Consider the following 20,231-nt stretch of genomic DNA (forward strand, 5'->3'; position numbering starts at 1 on the left):
GGGGTGCTCCCCAAGATAAGACCACAGCTCCTACCAGAAGAGCAGAAACCATCTCATTATTTGCTGTAGGGCTTCCTCACCCACCTCCCACTCACTGCCAAACTCTCTGGGAACTCCTGGAGACCTCTGCCATGCTTTCACACAGCAGACAGAGGTGCCCAAAGCATTTTGGTCAAAAGGGATGAAAAGACAGTTCAGCTGACCTAGCTGAAACATGGCCATACAGGGGGAAATTTAATGAAATTCACCAAGGGCAAGGGAAGAGTCTGGCACCTGGGAAAGAACAATCCCAGAGACCAGGACAGGTTGGGGACTGACCTGCTGGAGAGTAGTGAAGGGGAAAAGGCCCTGGGGGTCCTGGTGGATGGGAGGGTGACCATGAGCCAGCAATGTGCTCTGGTGGCCAAGAAGGCCAAGGGCATCCTGGGGGGGATTAGAAAGGCTGTGGTTAGCAGGTTGAGAGAGGTTCTCCTGCCCCTCTACTCTGCCCTACTGAGGCCAAATCTGGAATATTGTGTCCAGTTCTGGGCCCCTCAGCTCAGGAAGGACCTCAGGGAACTGCTTGAAAGAGTTCAGTGCAGAGCCACAGAAATTACAAAGGCAATGGAACATCTTCTTGATGAGAAGAGCCTGAGGGAGCTGAGGGCTCTGTAGCTTGGAGAGGAGCAGCCTGAGGGTGACCTCATTGCTGTTGATAAAGATGTGCAGGGGGAGTGCCCAGAGGTTGGAGCCAGGCTCTGCTGGGTGATGCCCAATGCCAGCACAAGGGGCAGTGGTGGAAGTTGAGGCATAGGAAGTTCCATGGAAACAGAAGGAAAAGACACCTGTGGGAGCCACAGAGGATCAAACCATATTTAGGAAGGAAAAGTGTTAGGAAACTAATGTATCGAATCACAGGTGAAGAAACTTGAAGAAAAACATTTTGTGAAGACTGCTTTCTTTTTGAGGCTGCTTTCCCCCCCTGGTAAGGTCAGAGAAGCTGCTCCTCCCACCCTAATTCAGACCAAGAGGATTATTAAGGAAATTTTGAGAGCAATTTTGTCCTGTTTATTTAACCAGAGTCCTTCTCATGTTCTGTGGGGTATTTCCTGTCCTGAACAGATGAAAGATATACTGCCTTTAGGAAAAGACACACACACATAGAAGTGTATAAAACAAAAATACATATAAAATAAAGACCTAGGTAGAGTGAAGACCTCTCTAAACTAGTCATAGGCACCTAAAGTTTCAAAGACCTTCCAAGTTAAAACTGCAACAGCTGCAGAGAGCTCAGTGCTGAATGCTCAGTGGAAGATAAAGTCTCTAGGGGCACTTAATTTCAAATGTACTCCAAGAAGTTTCCTTTCATGCCATTTTAGATGTTACATTCAAAAGAAAAAAAAAAAATCAGCCTTCACAGACAAGAAATAATCAAAGAGCACATGGCTGAAGAATTCTAAGCAGCTCCAACAAAGACAAGAATTTAGAAGATTTATACAGCCTGGTAGTAACTTTTCCTATCTACCTCCAGGACTAGACCTCTTTCTTGCTCCACCACAGAGAGAGAGACCTGTAGGGTCCATGTGCTGCAGATGCTTAAGCCACTGATGATCCTAAAGCATTCATCTTTTACCATTGCTCTTGGGAATTTTTCACCCTCTTACAGTGAGACTGACACAAGCCACTTACTAACATCCCCAAATTTCCCATCTTCAAATCCCCTGGTCATGGACACTGCACAAACGCTTCCGTTCCCTGTGCTTGCACTGCCACCAGTGCTGACTGTTGAGTGCCCCTGTGCTCCCATCTGGGAGGAGACACAGTCCCACAGCCAGGACAGGACTGTGTCCAGTTTGGGGCTGCCCAGTTCAAGAGAGACAGAGATCTGCTGGAGAGAGTCCAATGAGAGCCATGAGGATGCTTAGGGGACTTGAGCATCTCCCCTGTGAAGAGAGCCTGAGAGCCCTGGGGCTGTTTAGTGTGCAGAAGAGAAGGCTGAGAGGGATCTGATCAATGTCTATCAATAGCTGAGGGGTGGGGGTCAAGGGGAGGGGGCCAGGCTCTGTTGGGTGGTGCACAGGAATGAGCCAAGGAACAATGGAGACAAATTCAAACATAGAAGATTTCAGCTCAACATGAGGAGAAACTTCTTTACAGTGAGGGTGACAGAGCCCTGGAGCAGGCTGCCCAGAGAGGTTGTGGAGTCTCCTTCTCTGGACACATTCAAAACCCACCTGGATGCATTCCTGTGAGGACTCCCCTGGGTGATGCTGCTCTGGCAGGGGGGTTGGACTGGATGATCTCTGGAGGTCCCTTCCAACCTCTAACATTCTGTGATTCTGTGAATATTCTGACACCCTCCTTCCACAGAAAATTCAGAATCTTGCTTCTAGCAACATTGTTTTACGCTCCTCCTTGCTGCAGGTATTATCCAGTATTATTATTTATGTAGGGCTATGCCATATCCGTTTTTATTTATGAAATGTCACAAATTTATATTCAAGGGAAGCTCAGTTTTCAGATGTTCCCATGATGGTATGTCTCCATTACTCTCAACTACCTTCACCTTTCTGCATTGCTTCCCTTGCAGGTTTTCATTTTGCATAATAAAGAACACCACCAATGTCACACCTCCACACCTGCACATTTGAACCCAGAAGTGCACAACACTTGAAAGAGATTCTAAAGGAGAGGCTTTGTGGAGGCTTTTCCTTGGTATAATTAATTTAAGTGACACACTGATTCTAGGATCTCCATATCAAGAATGAGCATGGATAAACCCAGCAGAGGAAGAATCTGTCTGCTAGACATCTCTCCTTGGAATCATAGAGTGGTCTGGGCTGGAAGGGACCTCCAAAGCTCATCCAGTCTGACCTCCCTACAGTCAGCAGGGACATCCCCAACTAAATCAGGTTGCCCAGGGCCTCGTTGAGCCTCACCTTTGAATATCTCCAGGGAAGGAGCCTCAACCACCTCCCTGGGCAACCTGTTCCAGTGTTTACCACCCTCATAGTGAAGAACTTGTTCCTAATATCCAATCTAAACCTGCTCTTCTCTAGTTGGAAGCCATTGCCCCTTCCCACAGCCTGTAAGCTACACCATGTATTCAAGTCCATTATCAGCCTTCCCCTGCAAACCCCAGTCCATGGGGCTTGGCTGGTCACAGCTGTGCTCTCCCATTGCTGTGTCCAGCCAGATGTTTCTGCAGAAACACCACAGCTGGAATTAGTGCAGCTCAGCCCAGAGAAAGAGGAAAGCTTGCTTCTACCTGTGTAACTAAGGGAGAGACAGGAGCAGCCATACCAGAAAGGATCCTGGGGAAGCTAGGAGTGATGGAAGACCTAGTTAGGTTATTCATCCATGTGGTAGCAAGTCCATTACATCCATTTCTTCTCTCTCAAAACTTCCTTGGTCTTGAGACCCCACCAGTCATGCACCCAACTGCTTCCTGAGATGTACTTCACCTCCCAGCCTACATTACTCCAGCAGCACCGTTCCCCACAGCTCTGCCAGACCAGTACAGTCAGAACTCTTGAACACACTTCAAAAAATAAGGATGGGCCACTTCACACTGATCTGAAAGGTGACAAGTGACTTCCATTAGTGTGGAAGAACCTCTAGAGAAAATTACCCTTTATTATGGTTAATCAAGCTGGAACAAAACACATTCTGACAACATAATATCTAAATACAGACAATGCATTCTGGCTGTTAATCACAATGCTGGTCTCTGAACACTTCGATTCGGTTCCTGGGTATACCACAGGCTGTTTGACCTTCTGCAAGTCCCTTTGTCTCCTTAATGTGAATAAGAGTACAAAGTATGTATTTATCTTCATGCTCACAACTCAAACATGACCAAGCAGGTTTCTATTTGAACTTTCCCAACTCAATTCACCTTTGGAACAAAACAATCCAGCTTTAGAAGGGAGATTTCTGAAGAAGCTGTTTATACAAAAACTAAAAATAGTGATTTCAGACGGAGTGTCCAGCTCAGGCTTTAGTTAAGCACAGTTTATGTGACATATTAATAGCCTATCTCCAGACAAGGCCGAGTCCTGCAGCTTCATCACTGCCGTATTAGCCATCATTTCACTTTAAATGCATCTCCTACTTAGGATGTCAACAACAAAAAAGAAATCATTTGTTCAGCACATAAGCACTTGTTGCAAGCAATTGTTTAATGCTGTGTTTGCTCCCACTGCAATCAGCTTCCCAAAAGTTGGGAGGATGAGATGCATTTTGCATTTCTGCCTCAATACCTGGTGCTTTTGAAAGCATCCCTCGGGGCTGAGCTAATCAAGAAAGCAGCAGACAGACACACAGAGCCCTGCCATTATCCCAGGGTCAGACACTAATGCAGTCCTTACACAAGAGATGGCAAATCACACCTCGATGTGAGCATGAGAAATCTTGTACCCACATCAGTGGCTGCTGCCCTGTAACCCAGGAATAAATGACTAGCCCTGAGAAGATTACAGACAGCAGTTTATTGTTGTCTTGGAAGCATGAACCAAAGATACCCAAACCAAACAACCAGCTGCTCACAGAACAGCCTGCAGCAATTCTCTCATGCTTGCTACAGGGCGGAGGGGGGGGGGGGGAGAGCAAAGCAACTTGAACGTGGACCAAAATCTCTTGCTCATGACTCGTGCATCCTCTCACTGATGCTGCAGCACAGAGGGCACCTTTATGACTCACATTCAAGTAGGGTCTTAACATGGGGCCTCCAAGAAGCTTGCCAGTCTCAAACACAACATTTCTGTCAAAAGCCGTTGTGGGTCAGATCTATTCAGAAGACAAAAGAGCACTTTTCTGTCACTAGACAAGAGCACTTTGTTCAGCCACTGAGCCTTCCTAAAGCCCCTAATTCTTTGCCATAAGGAAAATGTTTAAACTGGTCAATGGCAAAAGTCAATTTGGTGAGATAATGTAATTAATAAATGCCATCCATATGCCTCTGCTTGATGTTCTGTAAAAGACAATTGGCCATGAAGAGCAGGGCTCTGCAAACGAGTGGCTGCTCTGCAGGGAGCTCAGCTGCTGCAGGGAGGAGGGAGCTCTCTTCCAAGCTCAGGACTCCCTGCCAAATTGCCACGTTCCCCACTGAAGATGGCAGGTAGCTCTCCCCACCACGGCTGTGTGTTTGACCTGGGGCTTCTCATAACTTGCACCTCTGCTTGCCAAGAAATTAGGCCTTGATCTGGTCATCCTGAGATTACACTTAAGATTAGGACCACAGAGACTCAGAGCCATCAAAACTTCAAACAAACCCAAGGCTTACAGCTCATTCTCCAAAGTTCACCATCTTTATCCCATTAGCTGCAGCAACTGCCTCAAACCTACCACGGAGGTGTCAGCTACCCAAGAACCACAATCCCAGTATCTGACTTCAAACCCTGAGCTATTTGTCCTGACTTGTCCCTGAAGATGGAGTCTCTCATCTACTTCCTTGATAAGGATCTAGCAAAAAATGCAGAGAAAACATCTCTGCACTTTAGGCCTGAATATTAAAGTCAGTTCCAACACAGACCTCAGGGCTATGATATTAAAAAAAAAAACCAACACAAAAACAAACCCCCAAAAACCTGCTTCAGTGTTTGATCTTGGATCAAGAATTATCTGTTCTTTAATTTTTCAAAGATAAACTAACCTGGGAGGGAAACCTGTTCCCAGAAAGTGGCTCCTGAGACTATCCAGCTAAAGGGTGGCTTCACTGCAGCACCAGAACTGTACTACCCAAGTCTGGCAGCAAAACCCAGAGCTGCCCTGAATTCCCAGTGCAGGGCAGTGCAGGCAGCTTTGGGATGGGAGCACCCAGATGTTCAGCCAAAGCAAGGGAAGCAGCCATGGCAGATGCTGCTGGCTGATCACAGGCACTGCTAAGCCACAAAAGGCAGTGGACAGATATTTATTAACTCTACAGTGAGAAGAAAAGGCTCACGTGAGTTGGGGAATGATGGAAATAAATCAACACTGAGGAAAAAAAAGCTTCCTACCTTTCTTTGGAGCTTACTTGGCAATGCAGCTTTAACACATTTAGGAGAGACACACACAGCATGTAAATCTGAACCACCACCCATCTCTTCAGCCCTTCTGCTTGCTCTCTTCCCCTCTAATTGCCATCTCCAAAACCTTTTTAAAAATAAAACCCAAGAAAAACACCAACCCCAACATTCCTCCTCTCCGACACACTATTAATTTTCCAAATTCCAAAAGCAAAGCAACCAACTGCAGGAAAATTACAGCATCATGCTTCTAAAACACCAAATGCTTCTGAAAAAAAACACTCCAAATATTACTCTTGGATCATCCTTCACTAACTCCATTTATGCAAACAAATCAGAGCTCAGATACTTAAAGGAGAAACAGAAAGACCACCCACCAGTTGACATTGATGCCCCTGCGCTCTATTTTACTGAAAAGTCTGAAGCCCAACCCCACACTCATTGCACTGCTGAGATGAAGTCTCCAAAAACCTCACAAGGAGAGCTGTGATTAACCTCCTGTTAGGAGAGCAGCACCTCAGTGCAGGGCTACACAGCACAACCAGCTAGCTAGCAAGTTTCACAACAGGCACTGGACATGCAGAAAGGACAAGACCTTCACAAAAGCTCTGGAAAGCCATTCATCCCACCTCTGAGAAACAGGATGAAATGAAAAGGTTTGTCAGTCTCTTCCGAATGGGAGCTGACAAGTACAGCTGGACACTTGGTGCTGCTGCTTTCTGGTGCTACTGAAATCAGCAAGAGCTAATTCCTGGACCAAACCTTCTCCAAGGCTCCTTAGGCCTCTCACTTACAGAGTTTGCCTTTTTCCAGTGGCTTCATCTCACTCTCTTCACCCCTCCTCAAAGCAAACCAGGGAACTTTTAAGGTAGCTAAAAAGCACATATTTTACCATCCAGCCCAGGCTGGGTGACTGCCCAATACCCACTGGCATCACTGGATCCTGATCCAATCTGGCATCTCAGGTTTGCTGCACCGGCGACACCAAACAGCCCCCAAGCCCTGGCTGCCAGCCACCAGCTTTGATGTGGGCAATGTTTGCCACCACACATGAACACAATCACAGAATGTTAGGGGCTGGAAGGGACCTCAAGAGATCACCCAGTCCAACCCCCCTGCCAGAGCAGGATCACCTAGGGCAGGTCACACAGGAAGGCATCCAGGTGGGTCTTAATATCTCCAGAAAGGGAGACCCCCTGGGCAGCCTGTTCCAGTGTTCTGTCACCCTCACTGTGAAGTAATTCTTCCTCCTGTTTCCATGGAACTTCCTGTGCCTCAACTTCCACCCAGATCAGGCTCCTCATCACCCAGTGTATCCCCACGACATCCCCACAGGGCTGCTGCCCCAGGGGAGCTGGCAAGGTGCAGCAGAGCGCATCTGTGGTGTGACAGCCCACGTCAGGGCACACCAAGTGTGCATCTAGCACAGACAAACCACTCCCAGGTTCAGTGGCAGGTCTCATTCCCACTGCATTTTTAATCATGGCTCTGACATCTACCTTGGCCCACACCAAGCAAGATGTTTGCTGGTTACATGAAGTATAAACACACGAACACATATAAACACATGAAGTATAAAAGGGAATTCTTGCTTTAGGAGCTGCTGTTTCTCCTGTGCTCAGAAGCTCCTGGGTAATTTACCTCATTTTACCTTGCAGCTTTGCCCAAGTAATAATAAATAGCAGAATCAAACAAAAGGGAAGAAATTTAGAGCTGAAACCACTCGAGAGTACTCTGGATAGCTAACAAGTTTTTTCCAAACATCCATATAAAATCCCCCTTGCAACCAGGACAGCCTTCTACAGAGACAACAGACTTGGCATCTATCTTTTCCCAGAGAGTGGTCTACAAAATCCTACCATAAGGGACAATGTAGCTGCTGTCAGACATACTGAAAGAAAGGAAAAGAAAAAAAAAAAAAAAAAAAGAAGAAGGAAAGAAAAGGCAAAGAAAGAAAGAAAAGGGAAAAAACGAAAGAAAAGGAAAAACCCAGCCTCCTTTTACTTTTCCAGCCTCTCCACAACTTTCTGGCAGCAGTGAGGCTGCTGCACCAGAGCCAGGGTAGGCTTCCCCCTCCCTCACTCTCCCCACTGCCCTGGTACGCCCCAAGAACTCGCCTTGCACTGCCACAAATGTGTTCATCCTAAGGCAAAAACCCATAAAACTTAATACTTTACTAATTACTGCGGCAATTTAATAGTTACTACACCGCCAGAGAACTTCAGACGCAGAGCGTTTCTATAAAATTAAAGCCTATTGTACCTCATTAGCCAAGGGTGTTTGTGCAGCACTGTTAGGCTTAGCGGAAGCAGGAGCCCGTGTTCTACACAGCCCTTTTTTTAATTAGTCCTTAAGAAAAGCGTTTTGCAATTGTATCCTTAGAAATCCCTAACGATGAGCCAGATTTCAGGAAGGCTGTGACTGGGCTAATTTATACAATCGCCAGACAACTTCAAAAGTTAACCCAACCTAGTGACATTATTCAGTTCAGCGGAGCGGCTCATTTTAATTGGATTAAATTGTCATGGTTTTTTAATTTCATCCTGAAACCTCCATTTATAATTTCCTAATATCTGGTCAAACACCGCAACGGTGTCATTTGCATGTCTCTCTCCCTCGCAACAGCCTCAGACCCACCGATTGAAGCCCAAACCCCTCCGGATGGCCTTCCCGGGCTGGCTGCCGCGGAAGGTGGGCACGCATCGCCGGAGTGCCTTTTCCCTAGGTATGAATCCCGAGGTAACAACAGCATTCAGCAGAGGTCCCCGGCTAGCAAAGCTCTTGTGGCTCGGAAGAAGTGCAAACGGCAGCACTCTCTCGAGAACCTGGCAGCAAGAGCCTACGGGGAAGAGCCGGCTGGGGCTCGGCGGCCGGGACAGGCGGCTGGCCAGGAGGTGCACGGTAGAGGCGCAGCAGCGCGGCGTACCGGAGGGTTTAGAGGGGTCCTAAGTAGATCAGCCAGGAGTAAAAGCCACTGCTTTTGTTTGTCTTTTTCGCACACCGGCCGGGAAGGGTTGGTTTTGCAGGGAGACGCTCCTGTTTCCCAGCCCCGGTGCGGCGGTTCCCTCGGGCCGCCGCCCGGAGACCGCCTGCCTGGTACCCAGCGCTCGGCCGGGCCGGGAACAAAGCTCCCTGGACCCGACTCCGCGCCGCCGCAGCCCCTCGGGCGCCCCACGGCCGCCGGAAAGCCCCCCCAGTCGCCTCCTTCGGGGTGGCAGGAAGAGAGGTACCGGGTCGGAGGGTGCTCCGGTCCGGCAGGCGGCTGGGTCGCCGCGGCAAACTTCGGCTGAGGCTCACCGAGGCTCACCGGAGAGCGGTAGGGTGCCCCCCTGGGCTTCAGGGGGATCTTTTAAGGAGTCCCTGTTGTTTTGTTGTTTTTTTTTTCTTTTTAGGGGGAGGGGCGGTAGATTCTGCTTGCAGACCGCTCAGCTATCAACAGATTCCACCGCGGACCGCTCCGCTGCCCCGGCGGGCGGCGATGCCGCGGGGCAGGGCCGGGGCTGCGCGCCCCGCACTTGGCAGATGGAGCCAAAGCGGTCGCCCCCATCCCGTCCCTCCGAGCCCCGCGGGACTGCCGCGCCACCCACCCCCGCCCCGGCACTCACCGGCTGCCCGGAGGCGCAGGCCACGAAGCTGATGGTGAGCGCTAGCCACACGCCCCGCATTATTCCCGCGGAGCCGGCGCGGCGGCGACGGCCGCCGGGGGCCGGGCACAGAGGAGAAACCGGGGGTCGGCGGCGGCGCTCAGCAGCGCCGGGGGGAGGGGGGGCGCGGGGCAGGCCCGCGGGCGCCCTCCGGCCCTCCGCGCTTCTTCCGCTCCTCTCCGCGCTGCGCTCCGCTCCGGCGGGCCCGGTGCTGCGCGGCGCTCGGGCGCCCCGGGGGCTGCTTGCTGCGCGCTGCCGGCTCCGCCGTCCTCCCGCCCTCCGCCCCGAGTGCGTGGCGGCGGCGGCGCGGCTCCCAGTTAAACCCCGCAGAAATTCCTGCAGGATTACAACACAGATTGGCAGCTCCCCCAGCCAGTGGAAGGAGGCGGCGCGCCGCTGCCGCCGGCTCTCGCCCCTCGCAAATTCAAGCAACTTTCCCCCCCTCTGCTCCTCCGTTCTCGTCCGCCCCCCCCCCGCCCCCCCCCCAGTGGAAAACATGAGCAGCGCTGCGGGCCGAGCGAGCGAGAGCCGGCCCGGTTATAAGAGCTGGGGTGGTGAAGAGGCTGCGTCTCTCCAGGGGGAATCTGGCCACGGCCGCCTGGTTTTCAGCGCTCTGCCGCCGCGCTGCGCTCCGCTCGCCAGCCTCCCCGCTCCGCTTGGGTGCGCGGCACCGAGCGGCGGGGAGAAAACGGGACGAGGGCTTAAAAATCACGGGTAGTGGGAAATAGCCCCAAATGCCGACTCATTTTGGACTCCCGTTTGGCTTTTACCCCAAGATTATTTTTTTTTCTTTTCAGTTTTCTCCGTCAACAAGATGAAGACAAACTTTTAGGGGTAAGGGGGTGGCAAGTAAGAGACGGCTGAGATTTGCACCTAGCTACACGGATTCAGGAGCTGTGTCTTCAACACAAATATTGCAGGAACTTGCAGATCCAGAAGCCACAACCAAAAGTCTTGCTATGACTAGTCCGTGGTATTTCTCAACTGGGGAAAATGGTGGTATTGCAGAGCTTGGGAGCTTCAGCCTGATCCGGTTGCCTATGCCAGTGCATTTCCACCACTGAACGTGTCCCTGTCTTACATCAGTCCTTGGACATGGGAAAGGACCAATAACCAGGAGAGCAAAATGTATCAGTCTTGCCTGCAAACTACCACTTGTGACTTAATTCAGAAGGCTGTGGGCAGTATTTTATAGTCAAATGGTCTCAAGAACTCTAACGGTCTCTTTTGGTTTAGCAAAAAATCTGTTCCTCTTACAGAACCCGGGGCAAAGAGGAGCCCAGGGAGGTTTTTCTGTGCCCTTAGCCTCACTTGCCCTGTGGAGCATTTCTGCCAATGGGTGGTGTTGAGATCCCAACTGCCTTTGGTTCCTGCTCTGGTTGCCTTCCCATCAAAACAGGAATGCCATGTAAGAAAAGTCAATTTGGCTCAAGTGATCTCTTGCCTCACTCATCACTTTCCCAGCCTCTCCCAGGCAAACAAGCATCCCTGGAGATCCCTGTGCAATGTGGGTGCAACAGCTGGCTCTGTGCTGAGAAGCGGCAGGATCGTTGTCCCCGGAGCGGGTAGGTGGCCATGCCTGGAGTGCTCTCACTGCACACAGCCCAGTCCCAGGAACGTGATACCTCTCCACAGTTACCATGCTTGCTATTTCTAGACCCAACTTCTGGACATGCTGTCTCGTTGGGTTTTAGTCTGCCTTCCCCACTGAAACCTTAGCAGATTTTCAAAGGTCTGCTCCTCGTGGGTGTCACACACAGATTGTTTAATATATTCCTTATGTTAAACAGATTGTTTAAAGTAATCCTTCTCCGTCAAAGTATGTTGCAGATACTTAGGGCTCAATTCTGTGTATCCTGTTCCTTGGTAGGCAGCAGAATTGTGGTTGAACTAAGCAACAGCTTCAGCGCTGTTTGATGTGGGCGAGGGAAGGGCAGCAGAGCAAAACTCCAGCTGGGCCAGATCTGTAGCACCTCACACAGGCATGGGATCTTATAGGGATCCCTGTCTGCAGGAATGGGAAGGATTGGAAACAAGAAATATCATTTCTTATGTAGGCAGGATCCTCGACAGTGGGAAAGCAGAATGCCACGTTAGACACAAAGAACATAAAGTACAAAGGTGAAGACAGAGCAGCTGAGTACAGGAAGCAGCCCAAGGGGGGTCAGACCCCAGGGGGCTAGTGACTTCCTACAGCAGGCTGGGGTTTGAGTATTCAGACCTTTCAGGCACGTCTTTAACAAACCAAGCTCATCTTTTCTTTCATGTTACAATCCACAATGAGTTTGTAAATCTAGAATCTGTCAAAGCCCAAGGTATCACCTGCAACCAGCAAAGGGAAAATCCTTCCTCAGACAAAGGCAACAGCAGCTAGTGGCCTCCTCATGGACCGCAAATGTCCATATAGGCAATGTCCCTGAAGAGCTTGAGGCTAAGACCTGCAACAACTCCAAATACCTACACACATCCTTAAACCTGTTCAGGGACAATCTCTGATGCCAAGCATGAAGCTAAGTACACACACTAAGAAGAAGAAGCAGAACTAAAGACTGGAAACCAGACAGATGATTCGGAAAGCTAGAAATGAACATAAAGGAGGAAAGAAGAGAGAATAAATGATCCTTGTGGGACACAGAAGTAACAAAATACTGTCTTGGGACCTGTCTGCTACCTCCTGCCCCCCATGTCTGGAAGCACCATACTCTGTGGTGGTGGTCCCATGGAGAATGGCTTTTTCACAGCCAAGTGCTTCAGCACCTGCTCCTCTTCTCACCCAGGTTTTATAGACACTGAGGCAAGTAGAAAGCCCAGAAAGAAGCTGAACCCAAGTGTTTTGACCTAGAGGAATTGCATCAAAAGAACTGCAATGAGAGCAGTTGAGCCAGGCAATAAGAAAGAGTTGCCAAAAGAAGACTGCAAGCCTGGACATTTCTGATGCAGGCTTTCAGGCAATGATCACTGCACTGCCTCTGTGTCACCCCAAGTGCCCCCCAGCCCTCCAGTGGGCACTGACTACCCGATCACATCTCCAAAGTCAAGTCAAACCAGGCTGGAGCAGGATTAAGGAACAAACTTCCTCAGAGGCTTTTTATATATTTTTGTTTTCCTTCCCTCAAAATGTGCTGCATGCTGGAAAGATGCAAAAGGACCTTACACATAGCACATGCAATGTAGTTATCAACTACCAAAAAGTCCTAATGATAACCAAAATGTCCACCAAATTTGACAATTCAGCTCTGGGTCCTTGCTAAAGGGAAATAAAACTTTTGGATTGTGCTGCCTGCTCTGGCTGATTTACACTGTGCAGTCAAAGCACCAAGTGTACTTCACACAAACATTTCTAAAGGTAGGAGTACCACAGAGCAGAGATAGGGCTTTGCAGGACCCTTTTAGTGTTATGTACTGTGGGATTTTAGGGAAGAGTTGTGGTTAGAAAGATGGGAGCTGTACAAAAAGCAAGTCTGGGAATCTTGGGGAAAAAAAAAATATTTCCAGCCTATGGCTGCCAAGGTAGGTTAAGTGGACTTAAATTCCTGAGTGCTTCTCCATCATCCACGTCTATTGTGGCAAGGTCCTCCTGGTGACTTGCACAACCAGCAGAGCTAAGGAAAGAGATCTGCATGGGGAGGAGAGGTCCTAATCTTGCCATTTCTCCATTAATATTTGGCTAATAACGTGAGATGTGATTGAGAACACTTGGCCCAAAGCACTGGTGAGGAGCACAAAAGCCTGAGCCTCATGCTGCAGTTAAGTGGGTGATGAGGTGCTGCTGGCTGGAGCTGCTCTTTGTTGTATAAATGGTCACTGGCAGTATTTGTGCCCAGGCTGGGAATAGCCTTGGCATCACATTCAGAAGTTATAAGAAATAGTCAATTTTCCCCAATAGCTTATTCAAAGAGGAACAAAACCTGTGAAAAGGAAGAAAGCAGCTGATATTAAATGTGCCTGAACCCATACCAACAATGAGCTGAGAAATTTGCATTCATATTGTCTACATTTAGCCCATACCTGAGGCTAAACTCTAGCAGCTACTTTATTATCCATTGACCTCTCCCCATCAGGGAAGGGGAACCAGGAAAAGGAGAGAAGACCCAGAGGCTGAAATGAAAACAGAGTTAATGAAATAGCCAAACTGGTACCAACATCAGTACAAGAGCTGTAAAGTTCACAGCAAAAGTGCAGCAGTCACAATCACAGGATCACAGAATTATTGAGGCTGGAATAGACCTCTGAGATCATCCAGTCCAGCCTATGACCTGACACCACCACACCAACCAGACCATGGCACTGAGTGCCACAGCCAATCTCTCCTTAAACACCTCCAGGGACAGTGACTCCACCTCCTCCCTGGGCAGTCCATCCCAGTGCCTAATCAGCCTTTCCATCAGGAAGTGCTTCCCAACATCCAACCTAAACCTCCCCTGGCACAGCTTCAGGCCATGCCCTCTCATCCTGTCACAAGTTGCCTGGGAGCAGAGCCTGATCCCCACCTGACTGCAGCTTCCCTTCAGGTAGCTGTAGGGAGTGCTAAGGTCCCCCCTGAGTCTCCTCTTCTCCAGGCTGAACCCCCCAGCTGCCTCAACCTCTCCTCATCAGACTTTCCCTCCAGTCTCTTCCCCAGTCTCATTGCTCTCCTCTGGACCCACACCAGCACCTCAATATTTTTCTTGCAGTGAGGGACCCAGAACTGCAAGAGCACAGCACTTGAGGTAGGGCCTCACCAGTGCTCAGTACAGGGCAGAATTCCATCCCTATTCCTAGATCCCAGCATCTAGGAAGGCAGCCCTCAGGAGAAGGAAGAGGAGCAGGGTGAGTAAGAACTCCAAACAGGAAGCTTCCCTCTATGCAGTGAACTTCCCCTTTATACTGGGTGTGATGCTCATGGTCTGGGATGCACCTGTGGCAAACTGGAATCAGCTGTGCTGGCTGTCTCAGAACTCCTGATGGCCTGCAGCTCCTGCTTGGCATGGGATTCTGTTCCAGCAGCAGCAGGACGTGTTATAAACCCCAGAGAGTCCAACTGTATGGCCCCAGCAGTCCCACAACACTGAAATCTATATCTAATCTATATCTATATCTAATCTATATCTATATCTATATCTATCTATATATCTATATCATCTATATCTAAATCTCTCTGTCTCTCTCTAAATCTCTATCTCTCTATATCATCTATATCATCTGTCATTTATATCATCTATATCTATATCATCTATATCTAAATCTCTATCTCTATATGTATCTCTCTATATATATATCATCTATGTCATCTGTCATCTATATCTATCTCTATCTCTCTATCTCTATATCTAAATCTATCTCCATATATGTCATCTATGTCATCTATATCTATATATCTATACCTAAATCTCTATCTATATATCTAAATCTCTATATCTATATCATCTATGTCATCTATATCATCTGTATCTATATCTCTCTATCATCTCTATCTCTATCTCTATATATATCTCTATATCTATAGGTAGAACAGTTCAGAGTGAGAGTTATTATTACATCCCCAAACTCCCAAATGTTATGCTTCTAATTTAAGCATAATGGATCTGCCCACCTCTCCCATAAAAATGTCTCACTAAATCCTTGCAGACCATGTTCATTTCTGTCTTAAGACTCCATCTGGATGTGGCCCTGGGCAGCCTGATCTAGTTGGAGGTATCCCTGCTCACTGCAGATGACCTTTAGAGGGTCCCTTCCAACCCGATGGAATCTGTGATTCAGGGGCTGTGATGGGATGGGGCTGCTGCTCCTGGGACCACTGAACAACGTGAGAGTGGCAGCAATTTTTGGCAACACTCCACTGCAGGGTTCTTTTCTTCCTCAGTTCCTGACCATGTGATTATCTGGGCATGCACCCTCCTTCAACAGGCTCTTGTTTTAAGGGTACCTCTTCAAGCATCCCCAAAACACCCCCGGGGACGTCTTTGTTTCTCCTTGATTCGAAGGCTTCTTCTGCCCCACAGCTCCTGAATCACAGACTTCTGCAGGTTATTTATGTTGTATTCCATCTATCTCTTTGTTTTGCTTAGCTATGAGATACAAACTACGTCTGCACAGAACTGGGTGCCTCCTGATAGATGAAACACGAGCGTGGCAGCAGTTAAGGGCACCATTAAGCAACCAGTGCTTGTTGTGTCTGCTGTGGCACCACCAAGGGCCATGCAGCTGGGCTGTGTGCCATTTGTAAGGTGGTTTACAATGCTGGGCTTTAATGAATGCAACAGAAAGTCTGACTCTGGCCTGCAGCTTAGCTGAGCAACAACAAGGGGCAACAGAAAACGTGCAGCAAACAAAACTTCTTTTTGTTTATTTGGAATGGAAAAAAATAGTGGTAGGGAGGCCTAATGAAGAAGGAAATGATAGGCTGGTGTTAGAGGCAGAGCACAGGTGGCACCCTCCTGAGAGATGGTGACTTGGGTAAAGCAGCCCAGCAGCAGCAGCCTGAAAGTGAAGCTGGTTTGTGTTTGTTGTTGTGCAGCAAAAGGAGTGAATATTGATGCAAAGAGACAGAGATAAACTAAGGACAGGGATTGTGTTGCAGTGATGGCTGCAAAGAGGGGATCACAGAGGTGATCCTGCTCTGGCAGGGGGGTTGGACTGGATGATCTCTGGAGGTCCTTTCCAACCCCTAACATTCTGTGATTTATCCAAAAGGCTAATCAAGGCTCTTATGCTTTAACTGATAAATTCACATAGCTCCATGGACAATATTATATAAACTAAAGAATTCATTTCTCTGGAAAAGAAAGCAAACTTTTATTTGTGATCTATTTCCCATTTTAAAGGTGTTCACTGAAAGAGGAATTCATAGAATCACAGAATTTTCAGGGCTGGAAGGGACCTCAAGGATCATCCAGTTCCAACCCCCCTGCCATGCCCAGGGACACCTCACACTACAGCAGGTTGCTCACAGCCACATCCAGCCTGGCTGCAAAAACTTCCAGGCATGAGGCTTCCACCACCTCCCTGGGCAACCTGTGCCAGTGTCTCACCACCCTCATGGGGAAGAATTTCTTCCTAACATCCAATCTGAATCTCCCCATTTCTAGTTTTGCTCCATTGCCCCCACTTCTATCACTCCCTGACACCCTCAAAAGTCCCTCCCCAGCTTTCTTTTACCCCCCTTCAGACACTGGAAAGCCACAAAGGATGCTGCAGGTGAGGTGGGCAGGGGGGAAATCTGGAGTAATGTCCTGCTTGGTGAGAATGGCATTAGTGGGCTTGCCAGAATTAGGATCAGGAAGTCACAGCACCCTCCTAGAGGGGGATGTCTGCTCTAGTCACTCACCCAGCTTCAAAGGTGCAAAGGTGGCCCAGCTTTGGCAACACTCCTGGACCATTTGCTGCTATTGCCATTGCCCAAGCTTTTAAATCTAAAATTCATGGCTTGAGTGCCTTGCTGATTTGAGAGTCCAGGGAAGAAGCCTACTGAACACCATGAGCAAAGCAAATAACACAATAGTGGCAGTGAGGACCACCAAAAAAAAATGGGAAATTTGGCTAAAGAAACCTTATATGATATTCCCAGCTTTGGCTCTGGATGTTATGTCCTGTAAGAAATTCAGTGTCACTTCATACTGGCCTCCTGAACAGGGTAAAATTTTCCACTCTGCCATTCTAGCCAAGGCTATTACACTTCCTTTCATTGCTCCTTTCTCCTTTCCTTGCTTCTTTCTCCTTTCTCCTTTCCTTTCCTTTCCTTTCCTTTCCTTTCCTTTCCTTTCCTTTCCTTTCCTTTCCTTTCCTTTCCTTTCCTTTCCTTTCCTTTCCTTTCCTTTCCTTTCCTTTCCTTTCCTTTCCTTTCCTTTCCTTTCCTTTCCTTTCCTTTCCTTTCCCAAAATGTACCTTTAGAACACAAAAGAAAATGATTTATCTCTGCAAGTTTCATTTAGAGCCGTGGCTCAATATTTGCCAGAGCCATTTGCATACCTGCAGGGTTCTCATACCTGATGGTGATCCCTGCAAATGAAATGCATTGTGCATTCAGTTTATTATCCCCCTCCAAAAAAAAAAAAAAAAAAAAAAGAAAAAAGGATGGTATAGAATCCCCTCCTTTCACCACCACCTTCCCTTTCCTACCATACCTGCCTCTTTTCCACCTCACCCTCCCCATTTCCCCCTCCAATCCCAGAGCTCCTGGGCTCTGTTGGAGTCTCCTCCCACCCCAGCTGTGGCCACTTTGCCCTCTCTGCCCACACCCTTATTTAATGGCCCCAGGCAAGGCAGCAGCCCCAAGCTGAGCCCATCTGGGCTGAGGATCCTCCTCTCCTCACTGGTGAGTCCTCATGGTGCACACCATGTGACTGGGGGGGGACAAAGGCTGGGGGGCCTGGTGGCCCCCCAGCTAGGTAGGAAGAGGGTTGGGGACAACTCCAATCTCATCCCTGAGTGCTGGCTGAGCTCCTTCCTGGGGCTGAGCTCCTCTGGGTGGTGTCTTGGCTGGGTGAGGATCTTGCCCCCAGCTCTGGGCTGGGTGCAGGAATGGTGGTGGTGGAGCAGGAGCTGTTTAGGCAGGGTGGAGGATGGCGTAGAGGAAGCAGGAGCTGCTCTGGGAAGATGAAGGGGGGAGGAGGGTGGAGCAGGAGCTGCTTTAGGAAGCTAAACTAGGGGTGAGGGATGGTGGGGGGAGCAGGAGCTGCTTTGGGAATATGAATCATAGAAATATCCAGGTTGGAAAAGATTCTCAGGATAACCAAGTCCATCCATTAACCCCACTCTACAAAGGTCACCTCTAAACCATATCCCCAAGGATCATCCAGTTCCAACCCCCCTGCCATGGGCAGGGACACCTCATGTTACAGCAGGTTGCTCACAGCCACATCCAACCCTCCAGGCATGAGGCTTCCACCACCTCCCTGGGCAAGCTGTGCCAGTCTCTCACCATCCTCATGGGGAAGAACTTCTTCCTAACATCCAATCTGAATCTCCCCATTTCTAGTTTTGCTCCATTCCCCCCAGTCCTATCACTCCCTGACACCCTCCAAAGTCCCTCCCCAGCTTTCTTGGAGCCCCCTGCAGATACTGGAAGGCCACAAGAAGGTCTCTTGGGAGCCTTCTCCTCTCCAGGCTGAGCAACCCCAACTCTCTCAGTCTGTCTCCAGAGCAGCTCCAGCCCTCTGCTCATCCTCATGGCCCTTCTCTGGACACATGGGTATCATGGTTAAGGTTTGTATGGGGTACATCGGGGGAAGAAAAATGGAGAGGGGTTGAATTGAAATAGTTTTTAATTCTGCTGCTGAAGTTAATGAAAGTCAGAGGTACCTCTGGCTGCTGCTAACTGAATAGCACAAGTAATAACAGAGGCATCTATTCAATTCCTGATGAACATGAGTAATTTCCATTATCTTAAAACGTGTAGGAGTTGTAAATTATAGGTGCAGAGATTGCCCAACACTTTCTCATTATTGTACCTTGTTGTCAGTTGCTTACTCCTTTGCCAAAGCTGAATGCATCCAGCTGAAATTTGCTGTGCTGGGTATCAGCCACCAGCTGGCTTGGTTTGGGGGTTAGTTTTGGTTTGCAAGTTTTATCAGGAAGGGTGCATCTGTGTCCAAGAGCAAGGCTAGGGGAAGGAATGTTATTTTGTCTATGGCAAGCCAAATTCCTTCAGACATTCCTCTGAGAAGATGTTTTACCTCCATGCAAGGGAAGCAAAAAGCAAAACTCCTCTGTGAGAGGAGTTAACCAAACACCAGAAGTTTGCTTTTCAACAACGTATGAGAGATTTATTCCCCAACTGTGAGCCATGCATTACTCATGTGAGATGATCTCTGGGGTCCCTTCCAAGCTAAGCCATTCCATGATTCTGTGACTACTGTCTTTTGCAGTTTGTCCATGCTCTGTGGAGTCTTGATGAATTCTGCCCTCTGAAAACCCCAGCTAGGCCAGGGGTGTTCCAGCTCAGAGCCACAGAAATCCCTCTGGGGTTGGCCTGCAAATGAAAGGGCTGGCTGGAAGTTTCCTCTCAGCACTTGTAAGGCAAGGGCTGCTATGTGTGCCTGCACAGCAAGGGGGGAGAGAAGGGCATTTCATTCACTCCTGGAGGTGCTGTTGTGGAGGGTTGTGAGGGTTGGACAGCTAGAAGGAAGAGGGAGGATTTGGGGAGAGGGGAGCAAGGGTGGAGGAAGGTGTTGTCACAGAGGGTGAGCATAGGGGTGTCATAGAGCTGTCAGGGTTGGAAGGGACCTCAAGGATCATCCAGTTCCAACCCCCCTGCCATGCCCAGGGACACCTCACACTACAGCAGGTTGCTCACAGCCACATCCAGCCTGGCTGCAAAAACCTCCAGGGATGAGGCTTCCACCACCTCCCTGGGCAACCTGTGCCAGTGTCTCACCACCCTCATGGGGAAGAATTTCTTCCTAACATCCAATCTGAATCTCCCCATTTCTAGTTTTACTCCATTCCCCCCTGACCTATCACCCCCTAAAACCCTATCAAACAGTAGGTGGTGCATGCAGAAGCAGTGAGGGAGGAAAACAGGGTAAGGCAGTGTCTGGGGTGCCTGGGAGAAGAAAGAGAGTTAGGTGGTCATACCAAAGACAAGATGATGGCTGCAACATCACTGGGCAACTGTGTTCAG

General features: G+C 48.9%; 1 protein-coding gene across 1 annotated transcript in view; it reads right to left on the minus strand.

Annotated features, from left to right (window-relative positions):
- Positions 1 to 9,654, minus strand: part of SDC2 (syndecan 2) — an 80,083-nt gene extending 70,429 nt beyond the window's left edge. Inside the window, exon 1 of the mRNA XM_054385400.1 lies at positions 9,593 to 9,654. Coding sequence (XP_054241375.1) covers positions 9,593 to 9,652 — 60 coding nt within the window. The 5' untranslated portion in view covers positions 9,653 to 9,654. The remainder of the gene's footprint in view (positions 1 to 9,592) is intronic.
- Positions 9,655 to 20,231: the final 10,577 nt, after the last annotated feature.

This window comes from Indicator indicator, chromosome 12, assembly GCF_027791375.1.
Source record: "Indicator indicator isolate 239-I01 chromosome 12, UM_Iind_1.1, whole genome shotgun sequence".
Taxonomy (NCBI): domain Eukaryota; kingdom Metazoa; phylum Chordata; class Aves; order Piciformes; family Indicatoridae; genus Indicator; species Indicator indicator.